The sequence below is a fragment of the Ostrinia nubilalis genome, chromosome 30 (assembly GCF_963855985.1).
Source record: "Ostrinia nubilalis chromosome 30, ilOstNubi1.1, whole genome shotgun sequence".
Classification (NCBI taxonomy): domain Eukaryota; kingdom Metazoa; phylum Arthropoda; class Insecta; order Lepidoptera; family Crambidae; genus Ostrinia; species Ostrinia nubilalis.
Genome location: NC_087117.1, coordinates 3,013,769 through 3,033,611, shown reverse-complemented (window position 1 = coordinate 3,033,611; position 19,843 = coordinate 3,013,769). Strand labels below are relative to the sequence as shown.

The following is a 19,843-nucleotide window of genomic DNA, read 5'->3' as shown; positions in this document are numbered from 1 at the left end:
AACTGCGTACCTCTCTGGAGTGCGACTCTCCCTCGCACTCACCCGCACACCTTCCCGCGTTTGCCACGTCCGTACCAGAGCGGGGATGTGACGTCACGACTGCCAAGTGTGCAGTTAACTCGATCGGGTTGTAGTTCTGTCACGTGTCATCCGCTTTGCACTGGAGGGGTTGAACCTTATCTTCGAACTCCTCCTATGTTCACCTCAATATTTTCTTTGTGGGTCCAATGACAGTTTAACTTTCCCCCGGGCAAACTTGACCCTCACTAGTTGGGTTTTTATTGGCGGTCAAGTTGTAGATCCTGGTGGACTCCACAGAAGTTGCAGTGCAGCGGTGGGAACGAGAAGTCCCGGGTGCCTCTGTGGTCCTGGGTTCGATTCCGAGTAGAGGCAAATAGTTACATATTATATTTCGGCAATTAGAGGTAAAATAGCCAGTTACTCTTTGGTCGAGGATCACCTTCAGCCTGATCATCAGTTCAGAATTTGGAAACTAGAACAGACATAATTATCATCATATGCATTATCATTTCAGCCACAGGCCTCTCCTAATGATTTCCAGATTGGCCGATTTACGTAGCGTCCTCGTAGCGAAGTCCTTTCTGCAAACTTAGGTCGTCTGACCACCTTGTGTATGTCAATATAATTCTAATTCTGTTTCGTCCTTGAAATTATAATTATTTTCAGCTCTACAGCCACTCTACGGTTTTTTTAGTGGTAACACAGCTTTCTAGTCCAAATTGCCACCTAATAACTATTGAACCTTGATAAGTATAGCTCGACCGCTTCAATTTGAAAGTGTGTGGTCCATTGTTTATTTAAACTTTATTGCACACGATAGATATTGTACTGCAAATGGCGAAATTCAACATTTTCTTCCAGTCATATTTTGCGTCACAACAAAGATGTTTGTCCTCTAGTGGAGGTATCACCTGACTTAGGCCCAGAAACTTTTTTTAAGAGCAGAAGGAGGCCCATCAATCGGCCTTGGGCCTTGGACGAGTGGTTAATTCATCCAAGTCATGGGCACTTGCCCAAAGTGTCCAGTGGGAAAGAGGCCTGGATGAGAAACAGTCCCCCGTTTGCTCACAAAAAATGACAAACAGTAACCTGTAAATACTAAGTAAGATGTGCAATCTCTGGAACGTTTTAAAATTTAATGACCTTTTTGTTTAGATGAAAAGGGATTCTTAAGTGCCCAAGGCTTAGGCCCGATTCGACCAAACTTTTATCCGAGAATAACTGATACATTGACAGTTTCAGTATGGGAAATAATCAAATAATGTCAAAACTGACGATTTATTCTGAGATTAATATTTACTCTTGTTTGGTCGAATCCACCCTTAATAGAATATAGACGGCGCTAGTGACAAAACTAAAGTAGTCACGTTAACCCTCACAGTGGCGGCATGTGAACCGGCGGGTGGCTCCAGCTAACCCTTCGCTCACATTTACATAAAGCGACACGTCATTACGGGCCCACTTAATACCACGCCATAATAGTGCTCAGTACAGGTAGGCACAGAACGTTTTGTGGGTTTTGATCCGACAATCAGAGTGGCCACCTGGCTTTTTAATGAGAGGGTCGTGCTCTGACAGTGGAGACTAAATACCTAACCTTTTATTGCGTGAAAGAGTAACAAATATTCGCATTTATAAAGTTAGTGACTTGACTTACTTGACTTATGTCCTATGTCCCCTAGATGGGGCAGAGGGCGTCCACAACAGTCCTTCGTCGCGTTCGGTCTTGAGCTTCGCGTTTGATCTCGCTCCAAGTCTTGCCGGCTTTCTTCGCCTCGTCTGCTACCTACAGTGCGCCGTCAAGTTAACGTATAAAATTAGTAGGATTAGGAGGATAGGATAGTGGGTTCTGAAGATTATTACTTAAATAAGTAGGTCCTTAGCCCAGCTGCCAACTTAACTTATGGATCAGAGACAACTTTAACCTTCTTTATTTCACGTAGCCTGGTAAAAATAAAGCGACTTTTGCGATCGACGTTACTGAAACTACGAATTCTATTGGTGTATTCTATGCCTATGTTCAGTTAATGATCGGCCTGATGATAGCTTACAGCTACATTTTGTCCCTGAATGTTCGTTATAATAAGCATAGCTGGGCACCGTTAATCGAATAGTTAACTTCGTTAATCGTTAAACCGTTAATAAAAAAATTAACTTCGTTAAAAGTTAAAACGTTCCATTTCGCAAGATTTAACGCAAGTTAACGTTAATCGTTAATCCGTTAACAATGATAATAAAACGAAAAAAATAATTGTATAGATGACCCACGCTGAACTGTCCCACCAAACTCAATGACAGGGGGGCGCTACCATCGTTCAACTAGATGGTTTCCAACATGGCAAAAATCTGAACCAGCGATCCGGTATTGACGGTGGCGCCCCACTGTCAATGTCATCGACAGGACAGTCCAGTATTTTGGAACTATATGCAAGGTTCAAATAATTTCGACAGCTTGTATCGCGCATGGAATTTATTCCTCTTTTATGTTTGCGCTACAAGCTTTCGAAATTATTTGAACCTTGCATAAGCACAATAATTTTTTTCGTTTTAGTAGGTACAACTGAATTTCAAAATAAAAGTTTTTTAATTACTATAATTTTATTTTACACTTTTTAGTAGTACTATAAATCTCAATCTCAGAGCCTTGGTTCAATTACAATACAATTTAGCACCAAAGTGCTCGAAAAGACAAATCCAGCAAACCCAAACTCGATAAGTTTCCACCGTTTCGTTTTGGAATTCCTATGGCCAGCTCCTGACTCCATCAATAGGACCCTGGACATCATCTAGTACTAAAGTGCTCGAAAAGACAAATCTAACGAACCCAAATTCGATGCGATGCCGCCGTTTCATTTAGGAGTTCCTATTGGTAGCACGGTGAAATTTCAATTGACTGACTGCAAGGAGCGGTTCGTTATGTTTATGTTTACACCTGGCCAAGTAACTGCTCGAGCTGACCATTTGTGGTGGAAAAGGAAAGGAAAGAAACGCCTAAATACTGAATGATTTGATTGAGACCTCTTTGCTAAACTATAAAGTTGTCAATAACAAAGAAAAAGAACATTTCAAAAATAAAATTCCGTTTGACAGCACCATCATGTCATCGGAAATATTAAACCTCGCAATGAAATTTGACAAGAAATATTAATGTTTTTATATTTTAGCAAAATGCGGGGAATTACAAACATATTTACGCCGGGCCTGTACAGTGGAAATGCTTGTGAGTTCAGTTATTTTTTATTTTTGTTGAAACTAAATGATTTGACATTTAAACTATCTTTCATGCATGCATGTCATATTAGAAGACTGGGCAGGGACACCTACCCAACTTTTAGGCGCGAACTAGCACTAACTAAAGCACGATTCTCGCTTGCTAAGCAAACTTACGGGTTAGACCCGGTTTCCACCAAAGCGGAGTAGAGGAAACCTAATTAATTAGATTTCCGAACTGAAGCTGAGCGAAGAATGTGGAAAACTCAATCTGATGCTTATTCAATTACCTACATATCCCCTCCTCATTAGTGGAAACCGGGCCTTATGTATAGCCAGCAATCAATACCGAGACCAAACACTGCAAAAAAATACAAACAAAAATACAAACCTACATTTTATTAAGTTTGCGACCCTGAAATGCTTGATAAGTTAAATTTTAGCATGAACCCACGACTTTTCACTTTCTAAGCGATCGATTCTCACCACTGAGCTACGGATACATTGGAGAATTCGTTGAAAGATTCCTAAAGAAGCATACGCTCAGAAGAAACCCACATAAAAAAGCTATTGGTACGCGACGTACGACGTCCAACAGCCTTACGTTGTTTCACAAATGAGAATTCTCCTATTAACTATAACTGCCGTTCCACAGTCACCCGGTGTCGTCTCCGCCCTTCGGCCGTGCCCACGCGTGGGATGGTGGTGACCCGCGAGCCGCCGATCCTGCCCGACACCGACGTGCCCACCGTCACGCCCAAGGCCAAGCTCACCCCTGCTCCGGCTAAACCTGGTAGGTACATCAGTGTTTTGAAAGAAAGTAAGTATTTTTATTTGCTTTTGAGCAGGGCGTATTTATTGTTCATTATCATACTTAATCATCAGCCTATAGCAGTCACTGTCCACTCCTTAAAAATTAGTTGCAGTCTTCAAAACAGTAAGCTATGCTCTGGGACAGACTTGCAGAGGTGGTGAGAAAGAGAGGAGGGAATTAAAGATAGAATCAGTTTCACGCCTCTCTAATCGGCTTTGGTTTCGGCTGTCGCATCCGGCTTCTACCAACAACATTTTGCAAGCCGTCAATCCATCTAGCTTTAGAGCATACCTACACTATGCTATGCTTACCGCTTGTCGAATCACAGTCTCCACTCAATAACTCTTTGTAGGTACCCAAGCAGTTAGTTTTAAATCCGCCACAGTAACTTACACTTCTTCACATTTAGGTAATTTTTAAAGCTCTCAACCGACCTATCGGCATCATCGGGACTATTCCCACCTCTCGTTCCCACCACTGCAACTCCTGTGTAGCCAGGATCTACAGCTTGACCGCCACAAAAACCCAACCAATGAAGGCCAAGTTTGTCCCGGGGGAAAGTTAAACTGTCATTGGACCCGCAACGAAATTAATCAGAAGAACATAGGAGGAGTTCGAAATTAAGGTTCGACTTCCCTCCATTGCAAAGCGGATGACAGGTGACAAACAAAGGTTTAAAACCTTTAAGAAAAGATTATGCACCACGGACAATAAATTAAATTAAGGGGGCCTATCTTATGAGCAATTAGCAACTACCTGCCAATAATATTTTTCACAAAATCGCTTAAAAGCACGGAAATTTTTCCTTGTCGCGACAAGATCGGTGTAATAAATTGCGGAAACAGATGTATGTTGTATTGAATTAAGCATTATATCACGTTCATGTTTCCAAAGATCACACTCCCACAAGATATGATGGGCAGACTGCTCATGACTGACATCATCAGTGGAACACTCGCAAAAAGGAGACGGAACTAGTTTGAATTCGTGAAGTTTATGTTTAAAGTTGCCATGTCCCGTGAGGAACTGCGACGAGCAATGGTCGATTTCTAACCATCGCCTAGTTAGACGTTCGCGTACATTCGGGAAGAATTTATATAAGTGACGTCCTTTGACTGACGTATCCCATCTTTTTTGCCATTCATTAAGTAAATCTTCTTCAACGACTTCTCGGGAATCAAATAATCGACTTATTTTAGAACGATCGCGGCTATTTAAGAAATCGGAGGTTATATTTTCCCTTGATGCGAAGTACATAGCCGCACGCTTTTGTACCTCTAAGTCGACCGGCAGTACACCAGCCAGGACTGGCAGAGCCTCCGTGCTCACAGTTCTGTAAGCTTTGCAAAGAAAAATCAATGCAAGGCGTTGACTTTGGAGTAGTTTCCGTCGAGCGGCTCCTATAGTAGCTCTGTCAGCCCAAACTGGTGCACCATAGCAAATGGAGCTTAAATAAGTGGCCGAATATATTACTCGGAGGATTTTAAACGTTAGACCCCACGTCGAGGTTGAAATGTGACTTAAGGCATAAAAATTCTTCCCCCCCCCGTCCCGCACGGTGTAGTGCTAGCGTACGGAGCTCTCGGGAGTTTTTGCTTATAAAAATAGATAAATCGCTTATAAGTGTTTGTGAGTGTAATAATCGGTTTGTATGTGACACGAACTACGGAAACTGTAAGTTATTCTGTCTATTTATCGCCTCGTTTGTGTTTTCTGGTTAAATATTCGGTGAGTAAACATCTTTTTTATTTTCTCTCGTTGCGGGTGTTTGATAAAATCGGCCCGCGCCAACCGAGGTGGCGGGTCGACCGTAAGCGCGCTGCGTCAGCGGTGCGCGTTTCCATTGCGCCCGACTATAAACTCGTCCGTCATGCCTCTGTTCAACGATCAACCCGTCGACGTCGCTAACGAAGTGTTTCTCCGTAGCAATTTAACGCAACGTTCTCCGCCTAGTGTAGGAAAAAGGACACGTAGCGAAGCATTATCTCCAACAAATGTGTGGCCATCGTCTTGTAAACGCGTACAACTATCGGATTCGCCCGGTCTAGACGATAATTCGACGGCACCGGATCAAACACAGTACGACTTAGTAAATGAAGCCGCGTCGTATCTTACAAAAATAAATGTCGTCATTAATTCACTCGGTTCGCGAATTGACGTTAAAAATCGGTCGACAGTTATGGATATGACACAGCGAGTCACGGCAATCGTATCTTTACTGGCATTAAAATCATCATCAACCGAGACAAAATTGGCCATCGCGCAACGTGACTTATTAGAGGCCAAAATCAATAAAAATTGTAGTCAAAATAATGTTATTGGCAATGTCTCAAAGCCCACCTACGCAGAAAGCCTTAAGCTAAAAATGCCTAAAGTCGCTCCGGCCGCTGCGGCAATGGAAACACGCACGCCCCTTCCCTGTGTCGTTGCGTATCCCACTAGTGAGCGCTCGGCCGAGTTCGGCTCATCATCGGCGACAAAACAAGCGTTGATGAAAGCGATCAATCCTACGGACGACGGGTTTCAAATTGTAGGTTTAAAGAAGACGGCAAATGCGGGTGTAGTACTTCGCGTAACGAACGAAAACCAAATTAAAAAGTTACAATCCGTCGCCGGTATTAAATCCGCGGGCTTACGTTTAGAAAAACCGAAAGGACGTCGACCTAGAATTCTTGTTAAAGACGTACCCGCAACATTAGAAGACGCCGCATTTATGTCAGCTTTGTATAGGCAAAATATTAAGGATGAAATGTCTATTTCTGAAGACAATTTTATTAAGTCAACAAAAATAGTTCGTCGTCGTGTTTTAAACAACGGTAGAAAATGGATCGGTTTAGAGCTCGAGCCCGAGATCCGTAAACATTTGATAAATACAAAGGAAAAAATTTTTATTGATTGGGCTACCTGTCGCTTTAACGATGACGTAGAAATAGTTCGTTGCATGAAATGTCAGCAATATGGTCATGTTGCGAAATTTTGCACGGAAAAATCTAGCTGTTGTGGGTATTGCGCCGAGGCCCACGATACGAAAGATTGTATTAAAAATACCGCCAAAGACTTTAAGCCAGTTTGCGCGGCATGTAAACGTTTTAAAAAACCAAACGACCATTTAAGCGGTTCGCCCGACTGTCCGAGTTATAAGGCAAAATTAGAACAACTAATATTAAATACTGTTTATGGCTAAAGTCTCCATAGGCCAATTAAACCTCCATAACGATAAAATTGCTACGTTGGAGTTGGACAGACTTATTGTAGAATACAACTTAGATCTCGTGTTAGTACAAGAACAATATCAGCGTGTCGGCGTGCGCTGCAAAACTATTCAAATTAATAACAGTGCACGCGCCGGTATCTATGTGTCACGCGCGTCTACACTCACAATAACGTCTATTGCCAACCTTTCTTCGTCGCATTGCGCTGTTGCGGAAGTATCCTCCCCATCCTTCTCCATATTTGTCGTGAGTTGTTACTTTCAATATTCTGACCCGGTTGGGCCTCATCTACACCACCTACGCTTTGTATTACAGTCCCTAACAGGGCGTAAGGTTATCATTGGAGTTGACGCGAACGCGTCATCTCCACTTTGGCACGGCAAGCTCCGCTCGACTGATGTGGAGCGTCGCTCAGCCGTGGAAGACTTCATAGCTGAAATGAACTTAGTTATTCACAACACCCCTAATGCACCACCAACCTACAGTAGCCCAACGGGCGAGTCTCATATTGACGTCACGCTTTCTAGCGCAGACGTCCAGCTGGATAGGTGGCGTGTCCTCCCCGACGCGTCTTGTAGTGATCATCGCTTGATAGTGTACGAGTTTAAACCAATGTCGCGACAAGACACAGTTCATGAGTGCAACAACAACTATAGATATAAATGTCGTGGGGCCGACTGGGCTTTTTTCAGTACTCTTTTTGCGTCTCATGCCAAAGATTTTACTCGTGCCGACCTGAGCGCGACTGATAGTGCAGAAATTATGTCCGATACTTTTACGTATTGTGCAGATGTTGCGATTGGTCGCGCTCCAACTAGAGGTGTACGTAGATGTGATTGGTGGAATGAATCGCTGGTAGAAATTAGGAAAAAGTTTCGCCGGGCTCGCCGTAAGCTTAACACACTTCGAAAGGCAAATGTTACTGGGGATGCATATGAAAATGCTTTATGTTCTTTGAGGGTTGCCAGGTCCCATTATCGAGCTGCTGTAACTAAAGCCAAGGGCGTGTTACTGCGGAAAACAGTCGAGAGATTAGAAAAGGAGGGTCCGTGGTCTCCGATATATCATGAATTCAAAGCTAACCGTAAATTAGATATTGCTTATATTTCTAACATAAAAATAAACAACACTCATACGGTGGGTGTAGAGGAAACAACAGGTGCTCTTCTTAACGCGCTTATCCCCGACGATAGTGTGGCTGACGATAACGATTATCATCGGGACGTCAGAAATGCTATTGCGGTGCTGCCTGAGTCGCCTGTGTCTTCTATTCCTAGCCTTGATGAGTTTTACGATATAGTAAATAGTTTACCCTTAAACAAAGCATCGGGCGAAGATAAAATATCAAATAAAATGATTAAAGCAGCGTGTAAAACAGCCGGAACGGATATTCTTAATGTTTTCACTCGTTGTATCTCGGAGGGCGTGTTTCCGAGTATATGGCGTCGCGGATTTATTAAAATTATACCAAAGGGAGGTGACAAACCGCCCGAAGATCCTAAATCGTACCGACCTATTACATTACTTCCCTCATTAGGTAAACTATTAGAGCGATTAGTAGTGCCGCGTTTGCTACCGGGTGGTCCAATTTTTCACGAGCAGCAGTTTGGCTTCACCGCCGGGAAGTCTACTGCAGATGCAGTAATATCTGTCAGACAAAAAGTGACGTCCTCGGTGGCAAAGTACGTTGTAGGAATATTCCTCGATATTTCAGGTGCCTTCGACAATGCTTGGTGGCCGATCCTGCTCTTAAAACTGAAAGTTCGTGGATGCTATAGTAATATATATTCACTACTGCACTCGTACTTTTGTAACGGTACAACTAAATTAAAACTCGGCCATCATGCTGAATCAAAGGTGCTCACGCGCGGCTGTCCCCAAGGATCGGTCCTAGGGCCCTACCTTTGGAATTTGGGTTTCGATGATTTTCTAGCATTACCATTACCCGAAGGCTGTTCGTTAACCGGGTACGCTGATGACGGTCTCCTTTTAATAGAGGCTGACACTAGATCAAAGCTTGAAAATCTAGCGGATACATGCTTGAATTTAATATCTCAATGGGGAGACAGAAATCGTTTGCAGTTTGCCCCTCACAAAACTTATCAGCTTCTATTAAAAGGTAATCTTAAGGTTTTGCCTCGCATTAAATTCAATGAAATAACTGTTAAAAAACGGGAATCTGTTTGCTATCTCGGACTTATTTTAGAGAAAAACTTTAGTTTTGTCGAGCACATTAAACAGATCGGTGAAAAAGCTATCGGCATCATAGTCGCAAATCCAACTTTTAAGACTTTTTCTTACATTTTTATTTCAGTCGCTCGCAAAGAAACGGCCGCGTCCCCAAAACTCCGAGCGAAGCCGAAAATCGCCAAGTTAGACAAGAAGGTCAAGTTCACCGGAGTGCAGCTTGGCAGGGATTTGGTGGACAGGCCGCTGCTAAAGCTTGGCGCTTGCGTGCATCTTGGTGCTAATCTGCATATGCAGGTAACTATTGCTAAGGCTCGCCATACTCGGACAGCTTAACGTTACGACAGCTTGAAGATTCGACTGCATAGCAAACAAAGCTACAGTATTCTATTAAAGTTGTTCTATTGAAGTTGCAATTTACGAAGGCGAGTGAGCTCTACATGTGTGGTGGCTCGCTAAACTGTTCGTGCATGTACACGTACACACACAAGTAAAGCTCACTCACGAATAGGCAAAATGACACCAACACAGGTTATTTTGTCATTGCTGTGTTTTGGCAAACAGCTCTCATTTACACGTTTTTCTTTCAGTTCTCAACCTCCTCAGTGACGAACCAAGATAAGAAAGAGAAGAAAGACGCTCCGCCGCCGCCCGCGTCGTCTGGCCCGCCCAAGTCGGCAGCAGGAGGCGCTCAGGGGAAGATCATTGCTGGTAAGCTTACAAGGTGGACAGATGACCTCATAAAGGTAGCAGGAAGGCGCTAGGTGCAGGCCGCAACCGGCCAATCTAGAAATCATTGGGGGAGGCCTATGTTCAGCTGTGGACGTGTTGCTGTGGAAATGATGATGATGATGAGTATCCACCTTAAGATAACTACTTTGTGGTATTTGGTTCATAACTATCAGAAACTCGTAATTTAATTTAGCATCAACAGGGCGTTGAATCTCATCTGCAGAAGAACGACCTCTCTTCTATAATTTACTAGAAACAAATGAATAATTTGGAACTTGTTAACTAACCGCGGCTACACAATTTTCGGCTACTTTACAGTCTGTCAGAAAAATTCCTCGCCCAAAACTTAAAACTCATAATTTGTTGCCCAAAAATCGATCATTGTTAAACCTAAAGAATTCGTCGGCAGTCATTGGAGCAGTAGTGGATGTGCAGTTCGACAAGAGCTTGCCGCTGATCCTGAATGCGCTGGAGGTTCCAGGGAGAAGTAAGTTTCTTTAATGTCTGTCACAAAAAGACTATCACGCGCGTGTCCTCCTCCTAAAATCAGGATAAAAATAATCCTATGTTTTTTCCTGGGTCTCAAACTATCTCTGTACCAAATTTCATCTAACCGGTTCAGTAGTAAAGCTTGAGAGTTTCAAACATCCATCTAAACTGGCAAGTGCCATCGCACTTAAGAGAGTTGTTTGATAATGCAATGAGCATTTTTTTCTTTTCATTTTAATATTTCGTCCTCACAAAGTGAAAAACTTTCACGCCTTTTTTATTTTAGGATAGGATGTTGTAAATTGCATGGCCACAGAATAGATTGGTATGGCCCAAAAAAAAAACGGTTCTAAATGCTGCTCATGAAATTTCTCTCCATAGCACCCCGGCTAATCCTCGAGGTGGCCCAGCACCTTGGCGAGAGCACCTGCCGCACCATAGCCATGGACGGTACTGAGGGTCTGGTGCGCGGACAGCCCATCACGGATACCGGAGCACCCATCACTATACCAGTAGGAGAGCCTACGCTGGGCAGGATTATTAACGTCATTGGAGAGCCTATTGGTTAGTCTACCTTTAATGTACCCGTCTGCCCCCCTTATGTATCAGAACCCGAGGAAACCCTGCCTAAAAATCAGACTGACCTCCTGGATTTCACTGCCCTCTCCTGGGTCACAAGATGGGTACACCCTAAGATGAGAGCTTGGTAGGAGAGCCTATTGGTTAGTGTTCCATCTACCTTTTGTTTCGTCCTTAACACAAAACACGAGGGCCCTGTCTAAAAAATCGCCCCCTCTCCACCTTGACTAGGTCCCGCAGCCGTTTATGCTACCCATTCGCGTACTGAGGGACAGCAGGGGAAGTAGAGCAGACTTAATAAGCCCCTTTTGTAGAAAGAGAACTAAAAGTTTCGTATAAAATACGTCACTTTGTGTTGGACGGAGCGGATCAGTTTTTTAAAGATCTAAGGGCGCGCCGCCACCTTGCGACTTAGTCAATGTAGTGTTTGTTGTGTTGCCAATTTGATGGCTTTGCTAGACTAATATTAACTAAATGCGATCTTAAGCCGATAACATCACCAGTTAAGCATAGGCCCTAAGAACTTCAGACCATAGTCCTCTCACACTTACCTCCTTCTTCCAGACGAACGTGGCCCAATAAACACAGACAAATTCGCGCCGATCCACGCGGACGCGCCGCCCTTCGTGGAGATGTCGGTGGAGCAGGAGATCCTGGCCACCGGCATCAAGGTCGTAGATCTACTCGCTCCGTATGTCAAAGGTGAGTGTCAGTAGGTAAAATGATTAGCTGCTGGTTCAATAGACAAAGTAAGAAACATTTAATGACAATATCGCTTACATAGCAACGTTGCCATCTCTAAAAATAAGAATGCCGGATTCAGACCAGTTATCCTCCACCAAAGCGGATGAGAGATGTTTTGATAACTAATCTGATTTCTAAACCGAAGCTGAGCGTAAGACGAAATGTTTAAATAACCATATCTTATAGGTCCCTCGACCATAGGACGTTTGCGTATTGGTTCGGATTCATTGTCACAATGAAACGCCATAGTCAAACAAATGCTTCGGCCTAATCATCTCTTTCCATCAGGTGAAATACCTACTGGGCAAGACGTTCCCCGCTGTAGTTAAAAAGTCGAAAACTTTATGTATGTCCTAGTAAAACTAGTAAAATGATTGTTAATCTGTAAAAAAAGGCCAAGCCATTATAATATTTTGGGTCAGGTTTCTTTCTTTTTGAAAGTTTTATTTATCGTTCCATGAACGCTTCAGGCGGTAAGATCGGCCTTTTTGGTGGAGCGGGCGTCGGCAAGACGGTGCTCATCATGGAGCTGATCAACAACGTGGCCAAGGCGCACGGAGGCTTCTCCGTTAGTATCATCATCATCATCATTAACAGGAGCACGATCCTCTCCAGAGGCAAATAGATATCTTAGATTCCCCTGGCCAGACGGGTTGGGGAGGCTTGGTGTTCGCTTATTTTGTCCTTTAGTCGGTTCTTAAGACATTCACGCGAAATTTCACGGGTAAATAAGTAGGTAATTCACTAGAAATAAATAGGGGATTTGGCCCATGCTTACATTTGGAGACAAACTTAACTTTCCTTTCCTACTGTAAAATAAGTAGAAGGAATGTTTAAAACTGTTTAATAGTACATTAGTAGTTAGAGACATCAATTTTATTATTAGACAATAACAAAAATATTGACGAAATAGAAAAAAGATAAATGTTCCAATCAATATCAAAAGGTAGCCAAATCATTATGTGGGTAGTCATAAATTTATGAATTTGCAGGTATTCGCCGGAGTGGGCGAACGCACGCGCGAGGGCAATGATCTTTACAACGAGATGAAGGTCGGCGGAGTCATCACTGACGACTACAAGACCTCCAAGGTTTGAATAAACAACAGCACACCCATTGGTGTACTTACCTAGGATTATTTTTCAGGGAGGCCTGACTTTTGACATTTGTCCGATGGTGTCATACATAGGCCATGCATAGCTCATGAGTAATTGTCAACTATCATCTTCAAATCGGTAACCCGACATTCTGGGGTGGACACCACCCGCCCCCTAAACGAGCCCCAAAGGCCAGCCCCTTCACGGAGCAAAGTAATTAACTACTTAAAAACGCCGTAGCGAAGAGATTTCTAAATTACAACTGTCACGTTCTGCCACATGTCTAAGAGCTGATCTCCAATGTCCTTTCTTCTCTCCCAGGTGGCGCTAGTGTACGGGCAAATGAACGAGCCGCCCGGCGCCCGCGCACGTGTCGCGCTGACTGGTCTAACGCTCGCCGAGCACTTCCGGGACAAAGAGGGACAGGACGTGCTGCTATTCGTCGATAACATCTTCCGTTTCACTCAAGCTGGATCGGAGGTACTTTGGAGGTTGATTCTGTAGTTTTCCCACACGAAGGGGTGGTACGATTGCGTGTGTTACTCTTAGTTCTAAAGCTCAGTTCTGTCCCGACGGATTCTATCAATACCTAGAACTAACCAGTAGGATAACGCATGGTCGATAGCTGTTTGCCCGTGGAAGACAATCGCTATTATGACAGACTGTAGCAGTAAACAGTAGTAAGATTGACTAAATGTGGTGACAACAGACCTCACTTTCCCATTGCACATTCTGGGCCCAAGATTCTAAGGTCATAGGAGCAGCTGCTGCTAAATAAACCCTTGCCGCCGCCATTCTATAAAACGCTTTATTTTATCGGATTTGTAATGAAAAACTTGTTTGATTGATGTTTATTAGAAAAGACGAGACTTCTATTGATGATAATGGGAGATACCGCGCCAAGTGATGTACCTACTCATTTTACCCCAGTCAACAGAAAAGTGGAAAAAACAACCAAATTGTGGAAAAAAGTTGAAATAACCTGATGTTCTTCAGGTGTCGGCGTTGCTAGGCCGTATCCCGTCGGCCGTGGGCTACCAGCCGACGCTGGCTACCGACATGGGCACCATGCAGGAGCGGATCACCACCACCAAGACCGGCTCCATCACCAGTGTACAGGCGAGTTCCTTCATCATCATCGTGTCATATTTTTGTCTGCAGGAGCACGACCCTCTAAAATTTGAGAATGTAGACTTACTACTCACACTGGCCAGACGGGTTCGAGCAACTTCGACTTACTTGATTTAAATGTCAAATGTCCCCTAGATGGGGCAGAGGATGTCCACAACAGTCCTCCATCGCGTTCGATCTTGAGCTTCGCGTTTGATCTTGCTCCAAGTCTTGCCGATTTTCTTCACCTCGTCTGCTACAGTACAGTGACCGCCAAGTTTGGTTGGGGCAACCTGAAGTTCGTATATTTGTCTCTCATGACATCCACGGGAAGAAGTGAGGAGGAGGAGTGAGGGTGGCTCTATTTTCTACTTATCTGAAAGTGCCAGAACCACACGCCACAACTACACAAAGCTACTTACTCCCGTAATTCAATGTTGTAGGGCATTTTTTCGGTTGTAACGTCTCTTTTGTAACACAAAATAATGTTGTATTTTTTAATATCACAGGCAGTATACGTACCAGCCGACGACCTAACAGACCCTGCACCAGCCACCACCTTCGCTCACTTGGACGCCACCACGGTGCTGTCCCGAGCTATTGCAGAACTGGGCGTGTATCCAGCTGTGGACCCGCTTGACTCTACGTCACGAGTCATGGACCCCAACATCATTGGGCATGAGCATTACGGAGTGGCAAGAGGGGTGCAGAAGATTCTGCAGGTAAATGGCACGCTGATTTTTAACTGGGAGAAACGAGACTAATGCCCGTTTTCACCATCAATCCTTAATTTTTAAGTGACTCCTATAACAAGAAAATTCATTTTATTTGTTACCATAGGGGTCACTTAAAAATTAGGGATTGATGGTGAAAACGGGCATTAGAAATATTAGAAGATCGTGAAGCTTGCCTGAACGGATGTCAAACCAGTCTGCTTGTAACCATGGCTGTAGCAACAGGCGAAACGTCAAGCTGTAAGTACTCATGTCATTGAAACTTTCCACAAAAACCAGTTATGCACTTCCCGCATCCAGTAGCTTCCCGCAACTTTTCTTGTTCTTGCAACAAAGTGAGTACTTACCTATTTTGTGTGGTATAATTCCCACCTTAGGCAGGCAATTCGATATTTTGTAATAGGCCTTTCTTTTAATGCTCCTTTCAAGTTGACGTTTTGAGCATGACTTTAATCGTGTTTGCATGCCTTATTAACTTATGATGATAGTTTTTTTTTAACCCTTCCTTCCAATGTACTTAGTGTTATTCTTTATATGTATTATAGCCTCATAAGGTCTTATTTGAAAAAGCCCTTACGCCCGTATTCACGAAAGATGCTTGCTTAAGTGAAGCAGTAAATCGAACGCACAGCGTTGAATAAAGCCCTATGATTGGTTCGTGTGGCACCCTGTGCGTCCACACACACTGTGAGACTTCATAGTAATGTTTGTGAATACGGGCGTTAGTCAATTAGCACTTGAAACTACACTGATCCTAATTCCCCACAGGACTACAAGTCGCTGCAGGACATCATCGCCATCCTGGGCATGGACGAGCTGTCTGAAGACGACAAGCTGACCGTCGCGCGCGCACGGAAGATCCAACGATTTCTGTCGCAGCCTTTCCAGGTATCGAAAAAATTTATAGATTTCGAATAATTGGGTTTGCGAAGTTAGTTTACACAGTTGGGTTTTCGAAAAGTTTGGATTATGAAGTGGGGCTTTCGAATAGTTAACAGGTTTTTGTTGGATTTTCGATTAGGTTTACAAAGTTTGTCGTCGAGAAATGTCGCAGAGTCGCATTTTGGTCGCATCGACAGCAAATTTTTTGAGCATGAGTTTTGCGTTATGTGGCCGCGTCTGTTGCAGCGTTTTGTCGCTCAATGTGCGCTATCGCTTACGTAGAAAGACGAAGTAAGGAGTTCGAATAGTCAGGTTTTCAATAAGTTGGGTAATTTAGATTGTTATAATAAATCATTCTTTTATTTCAGGTTGCAGAAGTATTCACCGGTCACATTGGGAAACTGGTGAAATTGGAGGAAACCATTAAAGGATTTAAGAGGGTGAGCTGTTATTTTTCCTTTTTTGACAGATTTAAGTTTATTGATAAATATCAGTTTCCTACTTTCAACCTTTTAATGAGAAAACGTGTAAAAAGCCTAACTTTCGAGAAACTAGCTTTCTCGAAAACTAAAACTTTCGTTAAAATCGAATGTAGTTGAACGAAACCACGATCTTGGTATAAAAAATTCCAGTTGGTTCGAACACTTGTAAGGTAATTCGAGAACGGCTGGACCGATCTTCATGGTTTTTAATTTGTTGTTAGTTATCTCTGCCCCTAATAATAGAATAAATAAATGTTGGTACAAATGCGAAAGTAACTCTGTCTGTCTCGCTTTCACGCCTAAACCACTGAACCGATTTTGATTAAATGGCAATGCCAGATTTTGTATGGAAGGTGGCGTCTTTTTTTTTTCGCGCGGCCATCGACCAAACTTTGTTTTTTGATTACACAATAGTGTAATAAACCAAACTTACTATGGCATGACCTCTAAACTCAGTCTGAAGTCTGAACTGAGTTACGAGCATTAGAAGTTTGATGATTTTCATACTAGACTTGCTTTTTGCGCGCAAGTTTTGTAAGAAATTGCAACATTCACGATGTCTGGAGCCTTTAATGGATGATATTGTTTGTTTACACATACAATGTCACTATCCTCGTAGCGCCCACGCGCCTTTTGATAACCCAAAATAAACATGGCGACTACAGCCCAGTGGGTCTAGACAAAGTGCAAATTATAATCGCAAACCAGTCGAAAAGTGGTCGAAAAGCCCCTTTTTTGTATGGAGTTTTGACGGATTCGATTTTCGATTCGATCAAAAAGTGCGTTTTGTCTAAGGGGGCAGAACTTTTTTCAACTAACTTTCAATTACCGCTCATGCGCCTTTCAGAAGGCCATATTATTAAACTCTGTCTAGATTTTTGAAATTTCGCGGCTTAAAGAAATAATTTAATTCGATTTCTGAACGAAATATTAGGGAACAGTTTCCGGTATGCTACCATTGGCTGTCACAATTGACAGATGGGATTTTTTGAAAAATGGCCGGCGGTATGGACGGCTCACTAACACGTAGTTAGTAAATCGCATTTTTTTATGATAATCCGTGGTTGTCGAGTATGTTTTTATGCAAAAAGTTGCTAACGAATAGGTATTACTTAAATAGAGATAATTACTTTGCATTTTTAGGGCAGAAATTCTGCGAAATCTTGGTTTGAAATAATATGTACTTTGTGAAGGCGGTTGGGTCGAAGCTAGTACTAAAAATATCATAATATTTTTAGTTTGTGGCTTTGTGTTATATTGGTTTATGGAATATTACTAATATAAAAATGCAACTTATCTTTCACTAATAATGAATTTAATTAATTAATTATTTGTCGGCCGTTTGGTGTAGTAGTTCTAAAAGGGACTACTATGCCGAGAGGTCCCGGGTTCGATTCCCAGCCGGGCAGAAATTGAAATGATGAATTTTAATTTCTGTGACGGGTCTGGGTGTTACTAGTATAATATGTATGTATTTAAAACGTATATAATGTAGTATATCCGTTAAGCTAGCACCCATAACACAAGCATATTAATTGCTTACTATGGGGCTAGATAGCGTTATGTGTGAAATTGTTCAAAAATATTTATTATATTTATTATTATTATTAATTTAATACTCTTTACACTACTAATTTTTTGTATTATTTAATTTTACATCACTTAATACTTCCTTTTAATCTAGTATTTGTGGCCCGATGGCCTTTGTAAAGAACAAAAGGTAGACAAATAATTGAATTTAAAAACACATGCTAATATAATCATAATTAGGTATACCCTGAAAGTTTCACTTCAAACCGGTAACTCTAACACATACGAATTTCAACTCAAAATCTTGGGCTGATAGGACTATAACTATTATGTCCTATAAGAAGGACGGTCGGGTCGTAGTTAAAGAGGATCCAAAAAATCCGTGGGCGCTACGAGGCTATTTTGTTGCAATTTCTTACAAAACTTGCGCGCAAAAAGCAAATCTAGTATGAAAATCATCAAACTTCTAATGCTCGTAACTCAGTTCAGACTGAGTTTAGAGGTATACCTACATGTCATAGTAAGTTTGGTTTATTATACTATCTTGTAATCAAAAAACAAGGTTTGGTCGATGGCCGCGCGAAAAAAAAAGACGCCAATTTCCGGCATTGTCTTTTGGCATAGAGATAGTTTGAGTCCCGAGAAGGGACATAGGATAGTTTTTATCCCAGTTTTTGAAGCAGGGACGCGCGCGATAATGTTTTTCTGTGACAGACAAATTTGCCGCGGGCAAAAGCTAAATAAAAAATATAAAAAATATATATAAAGCATAAAAATAAATGTTGGTATGATAGTTATATTTGTACTTCTGTTCCAGATCCTGGGGGGAGAGCTGGACCACATTCCCGAGGCGGCGTTCTACATGGTGGGCACCATCGAGGACGTGGTGGCGAAGGCGCAGGAACTCGCCAAGAGCGTGTGAACATGGCGCAATAAACGAGATGGTGCTTTACTTGAGCGTTTTATTTGAACTAAAGCCCGGTCCGTGAGCACGTAGAATTTTGTCCAATGACCCCTAGCTACCCATCCTTATCGCTCGCGCGTAATTATATTGCTGTCGCGACTGTGCGACTGGCACCCGCAGTGAGTGTGCGAGCGCGATAGCAACAAAATTCTACGTGCTCACGGACCAGACTATACTTATTATTGATTTTATTTATTTAGTTGAGGGCGTAGGTAGGATGTAGGTATTCACAGATAGGAAAACTTTGGACAATCTAAATATTCTAAAACCTCACTTTCGGAAAACTATAGGATCGAAAACCTAACTTTCTCGAAAAACCAAACATAAACAAAATACATAACCTGCCATAATTTATTTTTTTACTTTTCAAAAGCCTTTAACGTTTACGAAAACTAAGGATGGGTTGCACCATCTTACTTTAACTTTGACAAACGTCAAAAATCTATACAAAGCACCGACTAACGTCAAAGTTAAGGTGGTGCAACTCAGCCTAAAACTGCTAAAACTTACAAAAGCTAAACTTTCGAAACTTTCCTCTAGATAAACTTACTTCTCGAAAACCTACCAAAATCTTAGCAGCACGTGGCAGAGGCGGCGTTCTACATGGTGGGCACCATCGAGGACGTGGTGGCGAAGGCGCAGGAGCTCGCCAAGAGCGTGTGAACATGGCGCAATAAACGAGATGGTGCTTTTATTTGAGCGTTTTATTTGAACTACTTACCTTATTATTGATTTTATTTATTTAGTTGAGGGCGTAGGTAGGCTGTAACTATATTATTATCCAAGATAGGAAAACTTTGGACAATCTAATATTCTAAAACCTAACTTTTGGAAAATTATAGCATCGATAACCTAACGGAGGAAAAAACAAACATAAACAAAATACCTACATTCAGAAAACCTACCTTAATTTATTTTTTTACTTTTCAAAAGCCTTTAACGTTTACGAAAACTAAGGCTGGGTTGCACCATCATCTTACTTTAACTTTGACAAACGTCAAAAATCTGTCAAAATCTATACAAAGCACCGGATAACGTCAAAGTTAAGGTGGTGCA

The 19,843-nt window shown here is 42.3% G+C and overlaps 1 protein-coding gene across 1 annotated transcript; it reads left to right on the top strand.

Moving 5' to 3' along the window:
• Window positions 1–3,105: 3,105 nt before the first annotated feature.
• LOC135086092 (ATP synthase subunit beta, mitochondrial-like) lies at window positions 3,106–18,760 on the top strand. The gene is made up of 15 exons (XM_063980853.1): window positions 3,106–3,241; window positions 3,887–4,024; window positions 9,572–9,741; window positions 10,035–10,155; window positions 10,586–10,663; window positions 11,047–11,229; window positions 11,809–11,946; window positions 12,459–12,556; window positions 12,981–13,079; window positions 13,407–13,565; window positions 14,082–14,208; window positions 14,709–14,917; window positions 15,698–15,817; window positions 16,180–16,251; window positions 18,641–18,760. Exons 1-15 carry the CDS (start codon window positions 3,169–3,171, stop codon window positions 18,743–18,745), a joined length of 1,890 nt encoding a protein of 629 aa, XP_063836923.1. The 5' UTR covers window positions 3,106–3,168; the 3' UTR covers window positions 18,746–18,760.
• Window positions 18,761–19,843: the final 1,083 nt, after the last annotated feature.

What these genes read in the sequence shown, in the direction of transcription:
- LOC135086092 (XM_063980853.1), top strand. Translation starts at nt 3,169, where the DNA reads ATGTTTTTATATTTTAGCAAAATGCGGGGAATTACAAACATATTTACG. An exon ending in TCACTCAAGCTGGATCGGAG is followed by an intron (nt 13,566 to 14,081) that starts GTACTTTGGAGG and finishes GATGTTCTTCAG; the next exon opens with GTGTCGGCGTTGCTAGGCCG. An exon ending in CCATTAAAGGATTTAAGAGG is followed by an intron (nt 16,252 to 18,640) that starts GTGAGCTGTTAT and finishes CTTCTGTTCCAG; the next exon opens with ATCCTGGGGGGAGAGCTGGA.